Raw genomic sequence first — 23780 nt, forward strand, 5'->3', positions numbered from 1 at the left:
TCAAGTCAGAGATATGGACGAATACTGCAAAAGCATGAATACAATGAAGCACGAGTCTTTGTTTACTTCGCCTCTCATCATTCAAGCAACACTTTATTTCAAAGATGCATTTTGTACTCAGAAATGCTTAGACAAATAAGGCCAACTCTGTGTCCCATGGAACTGAAATTCAAACAACACCAGTGCCCACACAGCTTTCCTTTTGACCCAGATTTCCCCATCCTCAGGCAGCCCCTCTTATATGAGATCAGCTGAATAGTGAGAATACAGCATTTCAATTTTAGATTTTAATGCTTCCTACTGTAATATGCACCACCATCATAATGATAATATGCATGCCATAAAAACACAAGTTTTTTGGACCAATTCCAGAAGCTATCTAAACCAAACAGAAAGAAGGGGCAGAGTACATATCTGGTGAAATGGTGACTATTCCTGAATTGCGAAGGGATTATCCTAGGAAAGGAGTAGCAACAGCTGAAGGGCAGCAAGGAGAGGAAAAAGATGCAATTAAACAGGAATTAGCAAAGAAACAACATACAGAAACTCCTGGCCTGTTAAGCCTGGGTGTATGTCATTTCTTTTCAGATAATAAAGTAACTTTGTTTTAGAAAAAAATGGGAGAGGGGTTTAATTCAGTTTGTATTTAAAGGTGAACTGACCTAATTTACACTTTCCAAAATAAATACAGAAAATGAAACACAAACATCCTTTGAAATTCACACTTCTCCAAATATTGAAATGCAATTTTCCAGGCAAGTAATATTTACTAAAAATATATATGCTAGGATATATATTAGTGAAAATTGCATGCTTCCTACTGCAATATATTATGGGGAATTGGTTTGCAAAAATGTGTCTATTAGGCAAAAATGCCCAGAGAAATTTGCATTAAAATACTGGTGAATTTTCATGAAGATGAAAAAAAAATGACAAGACATTTGTGGAGAATTGAGCATAAGACAGGAAAAATGAGAAACTGAAAGAAACTAAGATTGACAGGTTCCCTCATCCCTAGTACCGCAGGAACCATGCATGACTATTTCTTCATCCCTGGCGTTTGCTTATCTCTCAGTCATAGCTGTCGCAATCTTTGCAACTGGTAGTCGTGTGTTCATTTCAACAGTATTGTTGCCACACTGCTATTTCCTTGACCTGCTAAAACATGTGGCTGGTTTTCTACTCAGAAGCATCAACGGAAGTATAGTATCCAGATCAAGGGAAGTAATAGTACCATCTTATTCTGCCTTGGTCAGAACACACCAGGGGTCTGCACCCAGTTCTGGACACCACAGTTTAAGTAGGATATTGAGAAGCTGGAACATGTGCAGAAGAGAGCAACCAAGATGAAAAAGACTCTGGAAATCAAGCTTTATGAGGAATTGTTTAGCCTTGAGAAGAGAAGAATGACTGGTGATATGATCAGGGCTTTTCCCCCCAGCTGGAACTCAGTTCCGGCAGCTCTCAGGTGGGTGCCATTGACATTCTAAGGGAACAAGTAAGGTGTTCTGGCACCTCTTTTTCTAGGAAAATAGCAGTGGATATGATAGCCATTTTCAAATACCTGAAAGGCTATCCCAGGGAAGATGAAACAAGCTTGTTTCCTGCTGCTCCAAAAAGTAGGATCTGTATCAATGGATGAAAATTACAAAAAAAAAAAAACTGTCTAAACATTAAGAAGAACTTTCTGATGGTAAAAGCTGCTTGGCAGTGGAATGGTGTGCCTCAGAAGGTGGTGGACTCTCCTTCATTGGAGATCTTTAAATAGAGGGTGAATGGTCATCTGTCAAGGAGTCTTTCAGAGAGTTGGACTAGATGACCCTTGGGGTCCCTTCCAACACTATAATTCTGTGATCATGGGTAATATATGATTGTTAATGAGATACCAGCCATATGATGAGAAAAGGGTTGAACACTGCCAAAAGAGATGTCTCATCAAACAAATGAGGACACTGATTTGCCTGAAGGTAACTTATGCAAATTTAGAAAGAATTACTATAATTTAAATAAATAAATAAAAAAGTACATCTCACCCTATTAGAGAACAGTGTGAGCAGGTGACCCGAGGGCTTTCTCTGTCTGCTGTCCAGGTTCTCACTGTTAATTGATAACTTGAAGGCCCAATAACAGTAGTACCTCAGGTTAAGAACTTAATTTGTTCTGGAGGTCCATTCTTAACCTGAAACTGTTCTTAACCTGAGGTACCACTTTAGCTAATGGTGCCTCCTGCCGCCACGCAATTTCTGTTCTCATCCTGAAGCAAAGTTCTTCACCCGAGGTACTATTTCTGGGTTAGCGGAGTCTGTAACCTGAAGCATCTGTACAGGTACCACTGTACCACTGTACTCTGCCTTCTTAGGCTTCTTTATATTTCAATTTGACAGCCCTTAAAACAGAAGACATTTTCAAAAACTGCACTGACCTCTGATAGTTTTTCAAAATATAGGGTCATATTCTGTAAAGTAGGGACCATGGTCACCCGTGAGAAGAATATATATGGAGACATGACCATATAGCTGGGTAGGTGAGTGCCAAACCCACTCTCTCTGACCTGGTCACAGTTAGCTTTTGGCCCACTTGCCCCATGTTTCTTTAAATCAGCCTTAAATCACTAGGAGAACAGCATGCTGGACCAGGTGAGCTTTTGGTCTGATCCATCAAGGCTTATGAGATTTTGTGGGCAGCAATCTGCATCATCGCCAAATGCATAAGCTTATGAACACATTCAACTTTCCATCACACAATCTAGGGAGTGTCCTTATATCATTACTGTCCAGTACAATATCTATATATAGATATATATAATCAAGAAGCAAGGGGGAAACTTTGTTTACCTTAATACATTAAACTATTATTATTAACAAGATGACTTTTATTAATAATAACAATAAACCTCCACCATTCTAGATTCCTACAGAGATAAGGTACCCTGCCAGTCAGGAGGATATCTGTTTATTTATCAGGATCTTTCCTGATCTTTTCCCCTGCCCTTGAACTTGGCAACATGCAGCCTTGTTTTTATAGGAACTCCTCAGGAAGGTTAAAACTATTAAAATGTATTCTGCAAGGGCCTTGCCTCAGATCACTCCAGCTGCTTTCAAACTATGAGCTGTCATAACAATTGGCATTTCCTACACCATTGTGTCCACTTGCCTTCTCGTGACTGTTCCAAAATTAACAAAATAATCTCCATCCCTACGACACGCACGCCTAATGCCCTGAATGCCAGCTTTACAATATCTTGCAATACTTTGCAGTGTATTTCACTGTGGATCTGAAATGTCTACTGTTCAGAGCCTACCTTGCTGCCAAGAGTAGCTTCCCACCTGGAGAAAATAAACAGCTTCAGGGAAAAGGGATTTATTTTCCAGGAAGGAAGCATGGAGGGGATTATCTCCCATTTCTTGCATGCCATGGCCTTGAACCTGTTTTCCACTCACTCTCTCATGGTTTTTTTAAAATAATAATTTTAAAAGCAAAGACAAACATGAAATTGCACTCAGTGTAGTGAAGATAGCCCAGTTTACAGAATTTCTGCAAAGTGCACAGTGCCTTGGATCCTCCCAGTCTCCCGTTCAATTCACATCCCTGCCTGTCACAATGACAAGCCTTTGGCTTGTATAAAATGCTCTCAGGTCAAAACTGAGCATGCCGCTTTTCTCTGGCTCAACAGAAACACCATCATGTGTCTTTCCCTCCCTCTATGTCCTTTCTACATTGATGGCTGCTGGAGCAACACCTTTCCCTGCAGCTGGCCAGAACAGTGAAGTCAGCTGCTTCCACCGGAGCCAGAACACTCCTTGTTTATACATTGTGAAAATGAGCCTGGAGGAAGAGCTTTAAAGTGACCCATTCAAATGAAAGCTCTCCCCACCCAAAGCGTAAATACCTGAGCTCACCACGAAGCTGGCCCAGTTCCTAGAGTTTCAAAAAATCCACTCTGTCAAGTGAAATCGCTATTGGCAGGGAGAAAGCAGTGCCCAAAAGACCACTAAGTCCTGGAGATCTGACTAGCCATTGGAGGGATATGTTGGGTGGAATTAATTTGTACTAAGTCAAGATCTGAAAGGGCTCAGTTCTGGCATATGAGAAAAAGAAAGGAGCAAGGGACAAATGCTTTTTTTTTGCATGACCAGACTTCCTTCCAACTCACTGATCAGGTTCACACATAAGATGAAGCCATGGTTTATAAACCATGATTTAATTTAGTAAACCAAGGTTTAATTTGATCATCCAAACTTGCCATAGTGTCTTGACTATGGTTTCTTAACCATGAAAAAGCCACACTCCTAAACCATTGTTTGCTGCTTGTTTATAAACCTTGGTTTATGTAAACCATGGCTTAGCATTATGTGCATACCAAGCCATTAAAAAAGAAATCTATTATCATGCTGGGGAAATATTTCCAACAGAACCATTTTTCTCCAGGTTCTTACAAATGTTAACCTTTTTTTTTATCCTCTTGTCTTGAACCACCATATTCCATACAAAACAGGCTGTGGAGGATCTGTTCTTTTGCCAGCACTCAAAACAGATTAATTTGAGAAAGTCCTGTATAAACCCCATTAGTTCTTTAAGTGAGCAGGGAATCAGAAATTTAATTTTTTTCTTAAAGGCCTAACTCCTCAAAACATTTTACTTGGAGTCCCAACTAGTTTCTGTTTGGAGGAGCATGCTTAATCCCCCCGAAGCCTGGCCTTCTAGTCTCAAACAGTACCACCCCACAGCCAGCAATTTCATGCTGGAGGAGAAATCCTGCCATGGGCAAATGCTTCCTCACTTTAACTTTGATGTTGTTACGGCTAAATCTGGGTGCGGGGCTACTCTGCCACCCAGCTCGTCGGACTAAGTGTCCGCGGGTCCCTGCGGAAGAAAATGACCTCAGCCAGACAGGAGCAAACTGCAGAAGATCCAAGTTTATTGCGCAACAGGTTCAAGACGAGATTGAACAGCGAAAAAGGGGTGACATGAACTTTTGAAACTCCCTCCATGTCCCAGAATACAGTGCAAAATACATCCCAGTTACATCATGAATACATTAAGGAAAGGTTGGGTTACACAGATTACATCATGAATACATTAAGGAGAGGTTGGGTTACACTGGATTAACATATGGAGGAGGGAGGGGGGAATATGCAGAGAGCTGGAGATATGGACAGATAAGCACATCCTGAGAAGACAATGGTCCATGTATGCGTAGTCTGTCACCTGGCATTGCCAGGAGGAAAGGTTTGGCAGAGTGATTTTGACAGGATTAGGGTCTTGACACCTTACTTGAGAGATTATGGAGGACAGGGGAGGGGTGATGGAGTCCTAGAGAAATTGAGCAGGGGTGATGGAGTCCTAGAGAAATTGAGCAAATATTTGTAGTGAAGAAGACATGCCCCCCCTTCCGTAACAATGTAATGGGCTGTTCTCTCCACTTGTGATTCGCAGCAATTAGGGTGGGGTACAAATAATAAAATTATTATTAAAAACAGAGGCAGAGAGTAATGCAGGAAACTGATGGTATGTGGACAATTAATTGTGGCCTTCAATCTCATTGATTTAAATGGGCCTCAAAGTGCACTTAACCTACAGATTGCAGCTACCTATGTGGACGTTATTTTCACCACTTTAGTTACGTGCTGAGGATAACATCCCCATAATGCAATCAGCAGAAAGTTAAGCGTGCTTTAGTGCCTATTCATATTTGTGGAGCTGAAGGGCACAGCTCCCTCTCTTTTGCTGTGTGTGGATCAAGCTGTCTTGTTTGCTATTTGGACTAACCTTTTAAAATATTGCTAAATAGGCCAGGGATCCTCACGGCTCGTAGCTTCTCTCAGAGAGGCCCCAAAGCCAATGAGAAAAGAACCAGCACAGGATAATGACGTATAGTGGTGGTGTGTTTTTTGTGGGGTTTTTTAAAGATAAAGATTAAAAAGATAAACAAACCAGGGCGGGATGGAGAGGGGGGTGTTTGTGTCCTGCCCTGATGTGTATGTTTATTTTGCCTGTGTCAGCTGACCTTGTTTTTCTGAGCTGCCCCTTCATTCATGGTCTCTCTGCAGCTGTGCTGACTCATAGGCTTTCAACAAAAAAATGGTGCCACTCAATGCAAAGGACCCAGGCATCACCAGCTCCCATTACAGCAGTTACATAGTGATGTCTCTTCTTCAGCTGCACAGTATCATGCTCTCCTTCTCAATGCCAGCTGAGTGGTGGAGCAGTGGTTCAGCTGTTGGCCTGGGAGACCAGAATTCAAATCCTGCTTGGGCCAAGAAACACAAGGCTGGCCCAATACTAGATTAGCTTCTGCTATACACCAGTGGCAGGGAAGCTCAGGGTTCAAATGTGGCCCTCCACGTCTCTCTATGAGGGTTCTTCCCAGGCCAAATCCCACCTCACCCTCTCTCCCCACACCTTCCTTATTTCACACTCTCATTGTGTTGCCTGGCAGGAATGTGTTGCTGAACTGTGATTAAATCCTCTTGCTTGCCAGAATAGAGAGAAGGGTGTGTGCAGAGAACCCTCTGGCTTTTGTGTTGTGTTTTGTGAAGGCAGCTCTGTTTAGGGAAGCTTTTAATATCTGAAGGACTATTGTATTGTAGTATTTTGTTGGAAGCCGCCTAGAGTGGCTGGGGAAACCCAGCCAGATGGGCGGGGTAGAAATAATAAATTGTTGCTGTTGTTGAAATATAGCTGTACAAAAAGTAAGTGTTGCCTCTGTTGCCCCGCCCATTTTCCCCTCTAGCCCCACCCACCGACATAATGTGGTCCCTGGAAGGCTGTCCTCAGGAGTCCCCATGCCTGCCACAAATGTTTCCTTTAGGAAGTCCCACTGAACTCCACGGGACTTACTTCTGAGGAAAAACACAGAGGCTTGTGCTGAGAATTGGTTTGCTCTTCTGCTGCTTATGGAGACATAGATAATGAAGAAGTTGTTCCTCCCGCCCCACAAGAATGCAGTCATGATGGAGCCTGTTGTCACAAGATTCTTCAGCCTGATTGTCACCCTGGAGGCTAAATTAATCCCTAGAATAAATCTATTAGCTTCGGTGGGAGTTACATAATGGGTGGCTTTAACTCCTGATGGTAAGCAACCTGCTTTATTCAAATTTCAAGACAACTCAACAAACAAATTTACTCAAATTTCAAACCAACCAACCCCTGGCAGTACAAAAGGTGCTTGATTCAAATTTCAAAGACACCAAGAAACAGACATTTTGAGATCTGTCCTGCACATTGTACAGAGAGACGGTTGCTTATGCATGGGTTAGAACTGAAATCTGGCCTCAGGATTTGGGAAACGGTACTGGAAGGCCAGACAAGAGACCTCTTTACTTAAAATATATATATATTTCGTTTTCACGAATAAGAAAAGTCCCAAAGAAAACCAGAATGCCACTAGGGACCATCTGTGGTCCCGGTTGCCCCCCCCATCAAACAATACAGAACTTTATTTTCTCCTGCAAATATAACATTACTCTGTTTAGACTCTGACATACAAAAAGTATTTCAGATTAAAAAGCAGCAGCCTCAAATTCAAGCTGTGCAAAGAACCATACAGAAAAGAGACTGCATTATCTATGCAATAAGCAGAATTACTGTCTTCATTGCCCTGGTCAGGGGAAACTGATGGGCTGCCTGGAGAGGTGGAGTCGTTCTGAAACCTGAGAGGACATAATCACCCTGGAAAGCTTTCAGTTTTCCAGGCCTCAAATACCTCACCACTGGGGGCAGCAAAGCACAGATTTGGAAGCTCCAGTGGGGAAGAGAAGATAAATGTGAACTGTGTGCTTCACAACTGAAGTATTAAACAGGACCATCAAAAAAGGAGGGTCATAAATTCATGATCTGAAGTTACTTAGCTGTACCACTTGCCTAGAACAGAGGTGAGAAATCTGGTTCTCCAGATGTTGTTGGAATTCATCTCCCATCAGTTGCAGCCAACATTGTCAACAATGAGGAGCAATGGGAGCTGTAGTTCAACAATATTTTGAGGTCTGACCTGGACGGTCCTGATAGCATATTTTAACACTCCTGCTGGATCATGTCCATGGCTGTATTAACTCTATACCAAAGAGAAGCCAAAGAATGCATAAGAGCTGAGCAGCAATGAGTAATAATTACATCAACAGCCTTATTTCTTATTCCAAACTTCACATTAAATTATAGCTTCTACAATACAGTTTGGTATGCATGAGAGGGGCAGAGCTATTTATATTTTTTATTCACAGCTATAAGGGGAAATGCTGCATATGTTAGCAAATCATTACTTTCCATCATGCCTGCAGGTGGTGGTAAATAAATTTATAGCATTATTTCTAATCTTTGTTGGGCTTTTGAATAACCATCCTGGCTTTGCACTTCAAAATCTTACTTAGGGGGTCTTTCTATGAAACTTTCAACATGGTATCAGAAGTTTAGTTGAGTTTTAAATGGTTTTATCTTTTGGTTATGGCTCTAGGCACCACAGCCTTCTACAAAGGTTGTCAACAGCATTCCCTGTTGCAACTTCATTATTTTGCTCAGTAACAGAGCAACCACTTTGTCAGCAAAAGGTCCTAAATTCAATCCCCAGCATCTCTAGGTAGGGCCAAGGAAGCTCCTGCCAATCAGTGTAGACAATACTGAGATACATGGTACCTTGGGTTACATACGCTTCAGGTTACAGACTCCGCTAACCAGAAATAGTACCTTGGGTTAAAATCTTTGCTTCAGGATGAGAACATAAATCGCGCAGCAGTGGCGTGGCGGCAGCAGGCCCCATTAGCTAAAGTGGTGCTTCAGGTTAAGAACAGTTTCAGGTTAAGAATGGACCTCCGGAATGAATTAAGTATGTAACCAGAGGTACCACTGTAGATGGTCTGCTGCAGTAAAAGGCAGTTTCTTGCATTCCTACTCTATGTCTGTGCACACACCTACCTTTTTTTAAAGAAAAAAACCTTTCAGCATGTCCAATTTCTTGCACAAAGCATGCTACAGTTGATTTACAACCAGAAGACTAGCCATTCAAGTTCCCAACAATGTGTTTCACAATTTATTTCCCTAGCCAATGACTGGCTGATGTGGAAGTATGTTGACAATGACTGCATGATGCAGTTGAGCAGTGACAGATAATTGCTCAGCAGCAGTACCATTAGCAAAATATAGCTCAATCAAAATGTCTGCATTCACTGTTGGTAGCCCACCAAGAGCATCCAAACAAAGACTTAAAATACTAAATTGCCCAAGTTCATTATTCTATCTAATCAAGCACTTGGAACAGCTTAATAAGCAATTGGCTCTAACTTAACAATGTCGAAGCTGAAGCCTTTTACAATTCTGAAGCATAGTTAAGAGAGTTTCCCACACCCTCCCATCATTGGCCTCAACTGATGGAAAGTTCAGCCTGATTAACGTAAGTAATAATCAGGTGTTGATGGTGACACCATCAGCTTCAGAGTGGAAATATCAAACAAACAAAGAGTAGCACTGGCTGCTTAAAAAAGCAGCAGCAGTAGATAACTAAACCAGAGGCAAATACCAGAATGTTAGAGTTAGGGCCTGGAGAAAGATTCTGGTTTGGTTAAAACTACCAAATTCATGTTTCCTGAAACAATACAGGAACTGAAACACAGTTATCCTTTGAAAGTCACACTTCTCCAAATTTTGCAATGCAGTTCTCCAACCAAATAATGTCTACCAAAATGTGTGTAAAAAGGAAAACTGCATGAGAATGTACATATTAATTTTAAAAAAATTTAAAAGCATTATATTAGGGAAATTTGCATGCAAAAATGTGTCTATCAAGAGAAATGCACACTAAATTGCTGATGAATTATCGCGAGGACTTATTTGTTTTTACGTGCAAAGGGGTGCACAAATTTGGAGAACTGAATTTAAGATTGGAAAAATAAGCTGAGAGAAAATGTAACTGACAGATTTGCCTCTCATTGCACTGGGCACCGCCTCACTCCCTTGGCGAACAGAGGGTGAGGCTGGGCAGGGCAGTAGAGTGGCTACTTTACAGTCTTTTATCTGAAGTAGTCCTCTATCTGAAAGGCTGTCTGCTCTAAGTCTGGTTTAAAGATAAGGGAGGGAGGGCAGCAAGGAATCAGGAGCATTGTACAGCAGACTGGACAGGCACACAGCTCACCTGGTCACTGTCCCCACCATAGTGAGATGTACAGTACATTGTGTTTCTATTTCAGTGGCTCTCAATGGGTTTGGGGAGCCACACTGGTGTGGCAGGAGTTGTGACGGGAAGATTCAAGGACAGTCTCAGAATCATGTAAACGTTTCATTTGTGTTGATGAGGAGATAAGAGTTTGTCTCGAATTAGACCCAATATAAAGGAGATTACCTGGCAAAAGCAAGCTGACGTCTCTCACTGAGTTTGTATCCATACTTAAGGTACCTGTGTAAGAGGCTTGTTTATAATCGTAAGTTGGGAATGAGTCATGTTCTTATGTAGCTGCATTGTTTTATATTTTCTGGATGTCCCATGATCATATAATAAAGCATTTGTGTTCTATGTTCTAAATCAAGCACTGCTATGAGTTGTTTCTTTTTGTTTTCCAGTGTATTTCTTATCAATAAAAAGTTTTGGTGTGGAGTGACTCGAGAGCAAAGTTTTATCCTGAAAGTGTGACCCAGAAAAAAAAGTTTGAGAACCACTGTTCCATGTAAATTACAGTGACTATTTAAAAATTTCCATCTATATAAATTAGCACAAGCAACGTTTATGCAAATCTGTGTCCTATTTCTGATGATGCATTTCCTCATATCTGGCAATGGCTAAGTGGCCATCCTAGGGCTAGTGCAGAGCACAGTGGTGGCATATTCTGGATGGTGGCAAACTAGATGTTATGGAGCAGGAAACAACATGGTACCATGGCAGTTCCGCATCTGCTATCGTGTCTAATTCTACCCGCAGGTAAGCTCTGGATTAAGTATCTCTCAACTTATACTCTTGGCTCATACACGATACGTCTCTATTTCTCTCTCTATATATGTTCCAGTTCCTCCATGCAGAATGACTATCTATAGGCTCCCTTTCTCCAATATGCAGAAAAATGCACCCCAGGGTAGTTATGATGAACGAGCAAAGGACAATTTAGAGGATAGGGGAGAAATATCACAGTTCAATTATAGAACAAAGATCAAATTAGTGGCAACTTACAAAAAAATCCCTTCTGTGCATATTTTCATGCCCCAAGCTCTCTAGCATCACAATGTTAGGCTATTTGTGGAACACTTTCTAGCTCAGAGTACAGTCACAGCACTGTGTGAGTTGTGGAACAGACATAACTTTTGCTCCACATCTTAAATCACCATTATATTGGCAATATTATCTGGCCCTGGCTAAAGAGTTTGGACAAGTTTCAGATACCACCTGGATACGTTCCCTTCCACTTATTTCGCCCCTTACAGGTTATACAGATGACCTTTAGCTGTTGAAGTGCCCTCAACTGCACGGAACCTTTTGCCGAATATCCTTCAATCCTCCAGTGCAGAGGTGATAGGAGAACAACCCTTGCTGCCGAGTTATATGTGCTTATATGTTAAGTATACTTCTTTTACAAAATAATTAGGGCAGATATAACTCTGGAAAAGGGATGCTTACATAGTTGGATGAAAAAGATAGTATTTAATTTAAAAAATAAAAATGGAAGTCTTTTTAAGGGCTAGACAAGGATTGTGCACTGGAATGTTGCCCTAGGACACACTGAACCTCTAAAATCGTAGGCAAGGCACAGGAGGTGGAAACGTTCTGGTGGTGGTTAGTGATAACACAGGCATGACCCAATAGGCACCTACATTCACTACAAATATACATTCTGTAGAGCACTTGCATTGGCGCTGGAGGTAGCAGTGGCGGATCTTGGGCTCTCAAATTTCAATGGCACTCAGAGTGATGTTAAAATTCAGCACACACACACACACTTCACACGCTGCCTTCTACACCATTGTTGTGGCAACCCCAGCAGCTCGGCACCCAGTGCAATCACACCAGTCACACTACCCTAAAACCGCCTCTGGAAGTGGTATGCAGTGCTTTTTCTTCTAGAAAAATAGGTGATGGTACTCACCATGAAGTTCTTACAGTAAGTGTCACACTTTTTAACAACAAAAGAGGTGCCAGTACTGCGTACCCTTGAGTACCCCCCTGAAGAGAGGGGGGGAGCACTGGTGGTACCCATGGCAAGAAGTGGAATATTATGAAGATGTCTGGATTCTTTAGAATAGTGATGAGCATTCACCCTAATTTGATAACTGAGTGTTTATGTGTCTTCCCTTAATCACACTTTTCAGTGCTTTCCCATTGTCACACTTTCCTAAAAACAGAAAGTCCAGGGTTTTTTGCACTAGGACCACAGAGTGCTTTTATTCATTCTAACTACACACTTAAATTTCAGGCTGATTGGAATCTCCTGCTAGATAAGCAGTCCCAAAGTCCCCTTCCCTACTTCTCCAGTGCTAGAGGCCCAGTTCAAATCCTTCCACCCCGGGATTGCTTTTAAAAAGGTAACAGGAGATCTGATCATGGGCCTCCCAGGCCACATGCTCTTTGACCCTAAAAGGCCTTGCTTAAGTCTAACAGCAGAGGGGCAGGGCTTCATCAGTCAGCAACCTCAGATGGTCACATTTCTAGGAAAACCACTAAAAGAGAGCAAAGGGCTCTGCTGCACTAGAAAGCATGCATTAGTTGGCCATTTCCGCACATGTCAACAAATGTGCTTTCAAGGTAAAGATTTTGTAACCACTCAGAAACCACTTTTAAAGTCACAGAAGCAGAAAAATGGAAGTCTCTTTCTTTGGTTACCAAACCAAACCCACTTTCTTGTCAGTGCCATGAAGGAAACAATATATATATGTGTGTGTGTATGTATCTGTTCAGGGACGCGGGTGGCGCTGTGGGTAAAACCTCAGCGACTAGGACTTGTCGATCGCATGGTCGGCGGTTCGAATCCCCGTGGCGGGGTGCGCTCCCATTGCTCGGTCCCAGCGCCTGCCAACCTAGCAGTTCAAAAGCACCCTCGGGTGCAAGTAGATAAATAGGGACCGCTTACTAGCGGGAAGGTAAACGGCGTTTCCGTGTGCTGCGCTGGCTCGCCAGAGCAGCTTCGTCACGCTGGCCACGTGACCCGGAAGTGTCTTCGGACAGCGCTGGCTCCCGGCCTCTAGAGTGAGATGAGCGCACAACCCTAGAGTCTGTCAAGACTGGCCCATACGGGCAGGGGTACCTTTACCTTTATGTATCTGTTCAGTGCTTTCATCTTTTACTCTCTCTTTCTATGTATCTCTGCAGCCCTTTACATTCTGAATAAAGCCATGTGACAACAGGCTATGTGCATATTCTGCATCTAAATTTAGCAGCAAGAAGAACTGGATTCTATGACTTCTATAAATTATGCTAATTATGCTAATCTGCCTGCAATTTGATTATTTTACATAGTCTATTGGTTAGCCATGAGGCATGGCAAAAACTATGCAAGACAATCAAGACTGGGCCACAGCTACTGAAAAATTCCACAAGCCATCCTGACCTCTGAGGTTGACACTGCAATCCTATATAAAGCCTACTCAGAAGTAAGCCCCATTGAATTTTGTGGGATTTACTTCTTAGTAAGCAGCCTTAACCAAATATAGGCGGCAACTATTTTGTGCGGGGGTTCTGTTCTTGGCCCCTGTGTGTGTCAACACAGCACACACAAGCCCACCCTGTTACGACTCCACTCTGCCCTCTTCCGGGTCTAAAATGATCTGTGCATCAGCGGTCATGCATTAACTGGACATGCGCAAAATAGTTACCACCTGTACTCACTTTTAAGCTGACTTTCACAGCCTTAGGGACTAGAAACATGCAGAAATTTGCAGGATGCTGAATTCTGAGCCTAGTACCAATTCTGAACCTAGTTCCAAGCCTGCCTTTTCTTTGAAACAAGAGTGATGAACCTGAATCCCCACCTGATGTCACTCCAACTCTCATCAGTACCAGCCAGCTTGGCCAGCAGCCAGGGAGGATGACAGCTCCAAACCAATAGCATTTGGTAGGCTCCATGTTCCCCATTCCCACTTTAAATCATAATGCCAATTACAAGCTAATTACAAGGCGAATTACAAGTTAAGATTTCTGCTCTTCTGCATTACAAAATAGTGCACAAGTGTGTGGATTCACAGAGTACATGTAGTGGTGTCTCAGTTTCAGCCGAAACCGTACTTCAGAGAGTTAAGTGGAAGTTAACAAAGTGTCTTGCTGCAGGACCTCTTCTTCCATGCTCAGGGTCAGCTCTAGACAACATAATGCTGAAGGCAGAGCAGCAAATGACAACCACCCCCTCCACTAATCAAGGTGCACACAGTACCCAAAGCCAATCAAGTTATTTTGGCACAAGGAAATAAATCCTGCATTTGCCTCTTTGCCATTCTCTGTCAGTAAAACTAAACATTTGTTGCCTTTTCATAATCATCTGTCTGAAGCGGAAACCTCCCTCTGCCTAATAGTAGAGCCAGCCCTGTCCATCATCTGCATATCCTGCTATCTCTTGACACGCAAAGGAAGCTATTACCGTGGCTTGATTCTATGCAGTGTCTTGGCTCATATGTGTACAACACTGGCAAAGAGTCACCACCATGTGGGGCTGTGGGGTCCAAGAAAGATGAGCAAGTTTGATGGCACTTGTTCCGTTGGACCGATGCACAAAGGCAGAACATCTATCATCTCATTGAAGGATGAGTCAAAGGGTGTCCTTTGATAGATAACTAAAAACGAATGCACAAATTTCCAGCCAGAAATTACAATCATACCCATCTGGATTCTTGCAAATAATACAATAGTTTCTAAACAGTTTGTGAAAACAGCTTTCAGCTGTTTTGCTCCTACAAACTAGTTGCTAAGCTTTTATTCAATAGAAGGCAACGTTACTCACTTTGTGACCAGAAAAATACGCTGCTTATTGATGAACAGGCTCACACACAACTACATAGGAAAATGAAAGCAACCACAATATCAAACTAACAGGTGGAGTCTTAGCTCCAAGCAATATTTAACTCTACAATCACCAATTACTACACAAGTTGTTATTTCCTAGAAGGCACTTCCAGTATGTCAAAATAGGGTACTTAAATCATAAATGTACACTTCCTTAGTTCCTGAAACTGATTAGTTCATTTTTCACATCAGAGACACAGTAAGATAAAAGCAAAATGATGAACAGCAGGGTAGCACTGAGAATGTTGTCAAAGGCATCATGGCTTAAGAAGAGAAAGTGGACTACGAACACATTACTTACTTACTTACTTACTTAAATAAATAAATAAATGCACAAAGAAAAGCACTCCATTTGATTCACACAAGCTAAAACAACAACAACCAAAACAGAACAATAAAAGGAAGAAACATCCAGGGTTGGTTTCATTTCTGCTTTGGCCATGGAGAGGAACAAATGCTTCCAATTAATGTCATTTCAAATTTCAGACAGATGCTAGAGGTTTTGGCGTGATTGCATTTATGTCAGGTAACTGGCATCCATTGTAAACTTGATCAATAAATGTTATTTGTAGTAGTAGTAGTAGTAGTAGTAGTAGAGTAGTAGTAGTAGAACAATTTATATTCAGCCTTTCTGCACCACTGAGCCTCTGGGGCTTGCCGATCAGAATCCCCGCGATGGGGTGAGCACCCATTGCTCTGTCCCAGCTTCTGCCAACCTAGCAGTTCAAAAGCACACTAGTGCAGGTAGATAAATAGGTACCGCTGCGGCGGGAAGGTAAACAGAATTTCCATGCGCTCTGGTTTCCGTCACAATGTTCCGTTGCACCAGAAGCAGTTTAGTCCTGCTGGCCATATGACCCGGAAAGCTGTCTGTGGTCAAATGCCTTGACCTGAAGCGAGATGAGAGCCGCAACCCCATAGTTCCCTTTGATGGAGTTAACCGTCCAGGTGTCCTTTACCTTTTTACCGTTACCTAGTAGTACAATTTATATTCAGCCTTTCTGCACTTTCACTCTTCCGCAGGTAACTTACAGCATGCAAATAACTTAAAAATGAAATCACATTAAAATTATGCTATGGATTGGTGAACATACAATAAGGAGAAGTGGCAGCAGGGCCAGGAAACTCTAGGGGTTGGCAGTGGACCCCTTGAAGGGGTGCGGGCCTTGGCAGGTGCCCTGCTAAGTGCAAAAAGCAAAGGTGTTTCTCTGTCCTTAGTTGGGTTAAAGGGAGAGCTGAAAGGTGCTTACTTCAAGCTCTGCTTTCAGCAGGGGTTGGCTGCACTACTGAGTTCCATATGACATCAAACCTGAGTTCCATCATGTTTGATGTTAGGTATAGGGAAGGTGGGTGTGGTTTGAGTCAATGGCCTTGCAGGCCAAACTGGAGCCCATGCTGGCCCTAATTACAACTCTGGGTCAAGTGTTCCCCACTCCTGGTTTTAAACAGAACAAACGGAAAGGCAGATCATTTCATTCATTTGTTTTTGTTTTAACAAAGCCGTCTTTATATTTTTCCCACATTACATCAGGGCTGAGGGAATGACTGGCTTGACTGGCCTGTGGGCCAGATCCGGACTACCAGACTTCTCCATCCAGCTTGCCAGGCCTCTCCTTTTAAGCCACACCCATGCAAGTTCTCTGTCTGGCCAGCTCACTGCTTTTTTCTTTCCAAATACTGGGAAAAGCCGAGTCCTTTCTCAGCACCCAGTGATAGAAAGCAGGGAGTTGGTGATCCAGTAAGATCCAGTTTGCAGCATTTCCTCTCTGTGCACTGAGAGACAGGAGCTTCTCAGCGCACAGAGATGCAATTCAGTGAGAGAATAAGAGTGAGAAGGCGGAGGAGAAATAGAGGACAGGAAACAGTCTTTATTAAGTGTGTGTGTCAAGTGTGTCTGTGTGCTAAGTGTGTGTGTGCCTTTGTTAAGTGTGTGCATTTGCTGAGCCCCACCCACTTTTAGTCCAGACCAACCCACTCTTGGAATGCAGCCCCCCCATAGCTTTCCACCTCAGTAATGCAGCCCTTGGCCACCCCAAAAGAGCCTCTACCTCTGCATTACACAGACAAACATGCGTGGGCAAGATTGCTAGCTACACTTTGCCTGAAAGAGTCACTTTTCTGCGTTTATTTGCAGGGAAATAAGCAATGGCTCTTTTCTTCGTTCTCTCCCTTAGGGAATGGTGGCAAGCCTCTAAATGCTGGCTTTTAAGTTGTTGAAGGAGGTGGTTGAGACATTGGGGGTTGGCCTGGGCCTTCCTCCAGTTTCTACTTCTCAGCTCTGTTTCCTCACAACATTTTCTGACTCACAGCTTCTCTCAAATCCAATTCAGGCTTCCTTGGAGGCAGCAATGCTTCCAAATACCAGTTGCTGTAAACCACAGGAGGGGAGAGTGCTCTTGTGCTCAAATCCTGCTGTCGGTTTCCCTCAGGCGTCTGGTTAGCCACTGTGAGAACAGGATGCTGGACTAGAGGGGCCATTGGTCTGATCCAGCAGGCTCTTCTTATATTCCTTCACATTAGAGTATTCAACAGGTTTCTGGGTCTGAGCTCTCTTTCATGTCCCAAGAGAGAGCCAGTGTGGTGTAGTGGTTAAGAGCGGTAGATTCGTAATCTGGGGAACCGGGTTCGCGTCTCCGCTCCTCCACATGCAGCTGCTGGGTGACCTTGGGCTAGTCACACTTCTCTGAGGTCTCTCAGCCTCACTCACCTCACAGAGTGTTTGTTGTGGGGGAGGAAGGGAAAGGAGAATGTTAGCCACTTTGAGACTCTTTCGGGTAGTGATAAAGCAAAATATCAAATCCAAACTCTTCTACTGAGCACCAATTTTTGGAACCATCCTTTGTGCCTTATGGATGTGATACCCAGGGGGTAGTGTCCAACAGAAGACAGTCAGATCTGCTTAAAGCCAAAGTGAATTAACTCAGATCTATTCAGGTCCAGCACCAGATTACAGGGGTTTCCCAGAATGATCCAGTTGATGAGGTGTCTTCACAATTGTCCTCTTTGCAGTGGCAGTGCCCCTTATTCCCTCTTCTCTGTCCCTGCCACTGTTACTTTGAAAAACAAACAGCTTTATTGCCATTGCAACAGTGGCGGCAGCAGCTGCTTCTCTGCCACCTCTTCTGCATCTGGTCTCTGAGAAGGAATCAAAGAGGGGTCCTTCTTCAGAGACAGGTATTCTGTGGGAGCCGACCAGGAGAATGCCTGGGCTGCTGCCCAAGTTTATTTTAAAGGCGTATTTTAAAAGTATTTGTACAGTGGTGCCCCGCAAGACGAATGCCTCGCAAGCCGAAAAACTCGCTAGACGAAAGGGTTTTCCGTTTTTTGTCGTTCCGCAAGACGAATTTCCCTATGGGCTTGCTTCGCAAGATGAAACGTCTTGCGAGTTCTTGCGAGTTTGTTTCCTTTTTCTTAAAGCCGCTAAGCTGTTAATAGCCGCTAAGCCGTTAATAGCCGCTAAGCCGCTAATAGCCGCTAAGCCACTAATAGCCGTGCTTCGCAAGACGAAAAAAACGCAAGACGAAGAGACTTGCGGAACGGATTAATTTCGTCTTGCAAGGCACCACTGTAGTTGCCATAGTAAATCACACAGTGCAGGTGTTTTCCTGACCACCTTTGATTCAGTTCATGCTTTTCGAAACAATACGTGAACACAGCCATCTTTTAAAGTCACACTTCTCCAAATTTGGCAATGCAATTCCCCAACCAAGTAATGTGGACAAAATTCCACGCACAAGAATAAAATGTGCATATTAATGAAAACAACATACAAAAATGTGTATATTAGAAGATAGTTGCATTGAAATATTGATGGATTTACATAAAGACTTTTTTAAAAATTGCAGACTATGTTAAAATATGGGTAACTGAATTGGGAAAATGCAGAAGTGAGAGAAACTGAAACTGAGAGTCACCATCCCTGGTGCTACATCTCCCCTCATTTCTGGCACTCGAATGCTATAATATGAACAGTTTTAGGAATCCACAACAAATATTTTGAAAGCTCCCATCTTTTGGCATGTTAGCAAGTCATATATTTTCATGCACTGCCAATTATAGGAGGTCGCTGAAACAATGTTATCAGTATGCATGGCTAGAAAGACTAGGACGGGGAAATTAATAAAGGACTTCACAAGAAAAGGTGGGCTTCGAAGGAGCCAAGAGGGGTGAACATAAAAACCATACTAGATAATGGCTTATCTAGTCTAGCATCCTATTTCCCACAGTGACCAACAAAATGCCTTAGTAGATCAGGGGTAACCAACACAGTTCCCTCCAGATGTAGACTACAACTCCAATAAAGGTAAAGGTAAAGGTACCCCTGCCCGTACGGGCCAGTCTTGCCAGACTCTAGGGTTGTGCGCTCATCTCACTCTATAGGCCGGGAGCCAGCGCTGTCCGCAGACACTTCCGGGTCACGTGGCCAGCGTGACAAGCTGCATCTGGCGAGCCAGCGCAGCACACGGAATGCCGTTTACCTTCCCGCTGGTAAGCGGTCCCTATTTATCTACTTGCACCCGGGGGTGCTTTCGAACTGCTAGGTTGGCAGGCGCTGGGACCGAACGACCGGAGCGCACCCCGCCGCGGGGATTCGAACCGCCGACCATGCGATCAGCAAGTCCTAGGCGCTGAGGTTTTACCCACAGCGCCACCCACAACTCCAATAGTCCCTCATAATTGGTAACGCTGAGCGATGATGGGAGTTGTAGTCCAAAACATCTGGAGGGCACCATGTTGGCAATCTCTGATTTAGATGTTCTGATAGGGGCTTCAATGATTTGCTGGCTCTAGCTCCTTCAACCATTCCTCATAAGGCTTGGTTTCCAGACCCTTTGTCATCTTGGTTACCCTCCTCTGAACACGTTCTAGCTTGTCAACATCCTTCTTAAATTGTGGTTCCCAGAATTGGACACAGTATTCCAGGTGTGGTCGAACCAAGGCAGAATAGAGTGGTACTATTACTTCCCTTGAACTGGACACTAGACTTCCATTGATGCAGCCTAGAAGAGCATTAGCTTTTTTTGCTGCTGCATCACATAGTTGACTCATGTTCAACTTGCAGTCCACCAAGACCACTAGATCCTTTTCACATGTACTGCTAGTAAGCCAGGTGTCCCCCATCCTATATTTGTGCATCTTGTTCTTCCTGCTTAAGTGCAGAACTTTAGATTTCTATCGTTGTTATCTTGGGCCCAGCTCGTTAAAGTTATGCTGAAATCTGATTCTGTCTTCTGCAGCCTTAGCTACCCCTCCCAGTTTGGAATCATCTGCAAATTTGATGTGCACCCCCTCAATCCCTTCATCCGAGTTGTTTACAAAGATTTTGAACAACGGGCCCTGAAAAACTGGCCACGTTTTTCCAGGATGATGAGGAACCATTAATGAGTACTCTTTGGGTTTGGTCAGATTATTTATCCCTGTCTCTTTTTACATTAAGTTGCATTAACACAAAATATTATTTCCTTGTGCTGCCTTAGTGTCCTTTCTCGTTCTGGGATTGCATTAACAAGGAAGAGTGGGTTATAACTATGGCAAATAAATAAACAAGATATAAAATACCTCAACATCTGTTAAGTCTTGCTGTGTGGTCAACTTTAAACTTTAAAAACTCTTAAAACTCAACTCTCTCCTTTGCTTTGGAGGGTTTTTTTTAAAAATAAAATGCAATCCATCTGCAATAAGCAGCCCTTTCAAGAGACACCCGAGTTCTAGGAAGTGCCTCTCCTCAGCAAACAAACTCTGAGGAGCAGAAAAAGAGGAGCCTGAGAGGGCTGGATCAAGAGGTTTTGTTTCTCTAGGAACCCCAGGTAGGAATTTGGGTCCAGGGCTGTCTCGCTTCGGTGTTGCAGTGTTTATTTCTTTTTCCCCTCATGCCTTGGGTTGGGAACGTTTTCTAATCAAGCACAGAAGGGCTCTGTGAGGAAGGACAGAGAGAGATGGAATAACCTTCCCCAGCTTGTCAAACAGGCACGCTTGCCTCTCTCAAGAAAAGCTCTTTCTAAGCAGCTCTCCTTGTCTGGGATTCTCCTCCCTATCGGAAAAGCTTATCAGTCCTTTGATGGGCCCTGTTGGGATCTGGCTCCTGTGAACAGCCCAGAAAGTGACAGAGAGCATGAAGGAGGTGAGAGGAGATATATCCAGAAAGAGACTTCAAAGAAAGGCAGAGGGTGAAATAAAAAAGAGACAAAGAAGTGACTGACAAGCATTAGGCCTCACTCACCAGCCCCCAACCCCTCCTTGATATGCCCAAAATGGACTTACATGAAGGTTGATCATTTCTCCTTCCGATCCCATCTCTCTTTTTTCTTTTTTTCTTCCCAGGTTTTCTTTTCAATCCTCTCAGCCCGGACAAGAGACCAAGTCTCTGCAGCTTTCTGGAGTCTCCCAGTGCCTTTGCTGGGTGGGAGGGAAAGCACAGCTGCTGGAACAGACCTGCTATTCATCTGCATGATGTGGGACTCTGGCCTGGGCTTCAGCTTTTGAGGGCAGGGGGAGGAGGAGAGGAGAAGGGGTGGTGGTGGTGGTGGAAAAAGTGGGCACACGGATCCTTTATTGTCTCTTAAGATGCTGAATGGCCCTCCTGTCATCATAGCCATGACTACATGTCTCCTTAGCTTCTGGGCCCAGCTGAGCCCTGTGAGGTCACTTGCGCTGCGATGCCGTTGTGCACACAATGTACCAAGAGGCTCAAGGCACAGACCATGCCACTTTTCGGCACACATCCTAAATGCCACCGGCTGTTACAGACCCCTTGTGTGGAGATGGCTTCTATCACGTATGGCTGTTGACACAGTTACTGAGACTCTGTCACGCTCCTTGTTGACTAAGGAAAAAAAAAGTCACATGTAGCTTATGAAGCCCTTTCCAATCCATATGATTATACTTTGGGGCTATTTCCAACACACCCAAATTTGGTTTGGGAATTTGCAATTAGAGTCCCCAGGTGCCAAGCTGAAAGTCATAGCCAAGAATACAGCTCTGCTAAAGTATCTCTTTAAAAAACACTCTTCCACCACCTGCAGTAGGAAGCAGGGATTTAGTTTTGCCCCAGAGCAGGTGGTGAAAAGAGTAGCAGGCCAAGAGGCTCAACAGCGGTGTTTGAAGCTTGGAGCTGCTGCTCATTGGAAAAGCACCTGCGGTGCATGCAGAGGGTCCTGGGTTCACTCTCCAGCAGCTCCAGATAAGTCTTGCAAAGATCTGTCTGAAACCCTGGAAGTGCAGATTAGGCGATACAGAGCTAAACTGAACCTATGGTCTGACTCAATATAAGGCAGCTTCCCATGTTCCTAGGGATGCTTACATATTATATTCAAGTTGTGTACAATCTGTGTACCTGTGTACAAATTAGTTGAGCTGTACAAATCAACACGTATACCTCCTTTCACACATTCATTCGTGTGTATAGACAGCTTGCGGCTGTGTTCAGTGCAACATTTGAACAAGCCGACAGAGTCAGACCATTGGTCCACCTAGCCTAGTATAGATTTTTTCAGAGTCAAAAGCAGATGTCTTTCCCCCAGCCTTGCTTCCTGAGCTTATTTTAATTGGAAATACCAAGACTACTTGCAAGGAAAGCATGGGTTCTCTCAAGGAGAGATGCAGCGTCCTTTGCCACTTCAGTCCTTTTCAGTCATTGCATTTCCTGAATTTACAACCCCACACCTTCCAACACACAGTGTTTCCAGGGTGAAATGAACATAAAACACACCAGCAAAATGTCAAGTGCAGCAACAGCAGATAAAACAGCAGGCCTTATCTGAAAGCACAGCAAAACTAATTCACTAGCTTCCTCCACTAAAAATAGTATAGTCCAAAGCTTGGGGAAATGGTTGTGGTCAGGCGCTGAAATGACATCAAGGTAGGCACCAGGTGAACATCTCTGGGGATTGCATCCACTTTTTAGAAGTGGAGGCATGTTCTCAGGTTGACACCTCCATCCGTACTTGTCTTTTACTTGATGGGGACATTCTTGTGAAAAGGCAATACTTCTACATGCGTAGCATATTGCTTATTTAGGATCATAGGAAGCTGCCTCATACCACAACATGTTTGCACTACTTAGTATTAGCTACAGTGACCTGCATTGGTTTTCCATAATTCCAGACAGGGCCCTACCTGAAGGTACCAGGAGCTGAACCTGGGAACCTTCGACTGAGCTGCAGCTTTTCTGATACTTTACTCACAATATTTTATATCCCAGGTGGCAAACATATATAGACTTCTTGCGGTAAGCGATGGTTTACTGTGAACACGTGGATAATTCCTGCTTCATAGTTTCCCACCAGCGAGCTGGAGCAACAATCCTTGATTTAGCATTGCATCCAAACCGGGGATCATAGTTTGTTTTGCCAAAACAGGCCATGTTTGATAAGCCAAGAACAAAGCTTGGCTTCAGATTGTGGTTTGTTGGGGGTGAAACGAATAATGATCCCCAGTGCAAACAGAACATTAAGCAAGGATCATGGTTTGTTGCTCCCACTTGAGAATGGGAATAATCTGCAAGGAGTTATCCACAAGCAGGTCATTATCTGCCGTTTCATAAGCCTTTAATCATCGTTTACCATGACATGCAAATACAGCCATAGAGAAACAAGATATTGCTATCATACATCAAAAGAAACCAATGTATTAAAATCAACAAGTCAAACGCTATTGGGGAAAACAGTAAAAATGAGAAATCTCTAGTAAAAACCCACACAGGACAATGGCTGCTGGAAAATATGGATCTTTGGTGAGCAATAGTACAGTCAACCAAGTTTCCTTTGTTATGCAGAGTGTTTCATTGCCTTGGCACCACCACAAAAAAGCCCCTGTTCCTCAT

At 43.4% G+C, this 23780-nt stretch overlaps 1 protein-coding gene across 2 annotated transcripts in view; it reads right to left on the reverse strand.

Moving 5' to 3' along the window:
• The window catches only part of NINJ2 (ninjurin 2), an 87032-nt gene that overhangs the window by 26113 nt on the left and 37139 nt on the right, over positions 1–23780 (reverse strand). For both annotated transcript variants that reach the window (XM_028746645.2, XM_028746646.2), the window contains one exon: positions 21221–21355. In XM_028746645.2, coding sequence (XP_028602478.1) covers positions 21221–21253 — 33 coding nt within the window. In that variant the 5' untranslated portion in view covers positions 21254–21355. Of the gene's footprint in view, positions 1–21220; positions 21356–23780 lie in introns of those variants that run through there.

Source organism: Podarcis muralis, chromosome 10 (genome assembly GCF_964188315.1).
Source record: "Podarcis muralis chromosome 10, rPodMur119.hap1.1, whole genome shotgun sequence".
Classification (NCBI taxonomy): Eukaryota; Metazoa; Chordata; class Lepidosauria; order Squamata; family Lacertidae; genus Podarcis; species Podarcis muralis.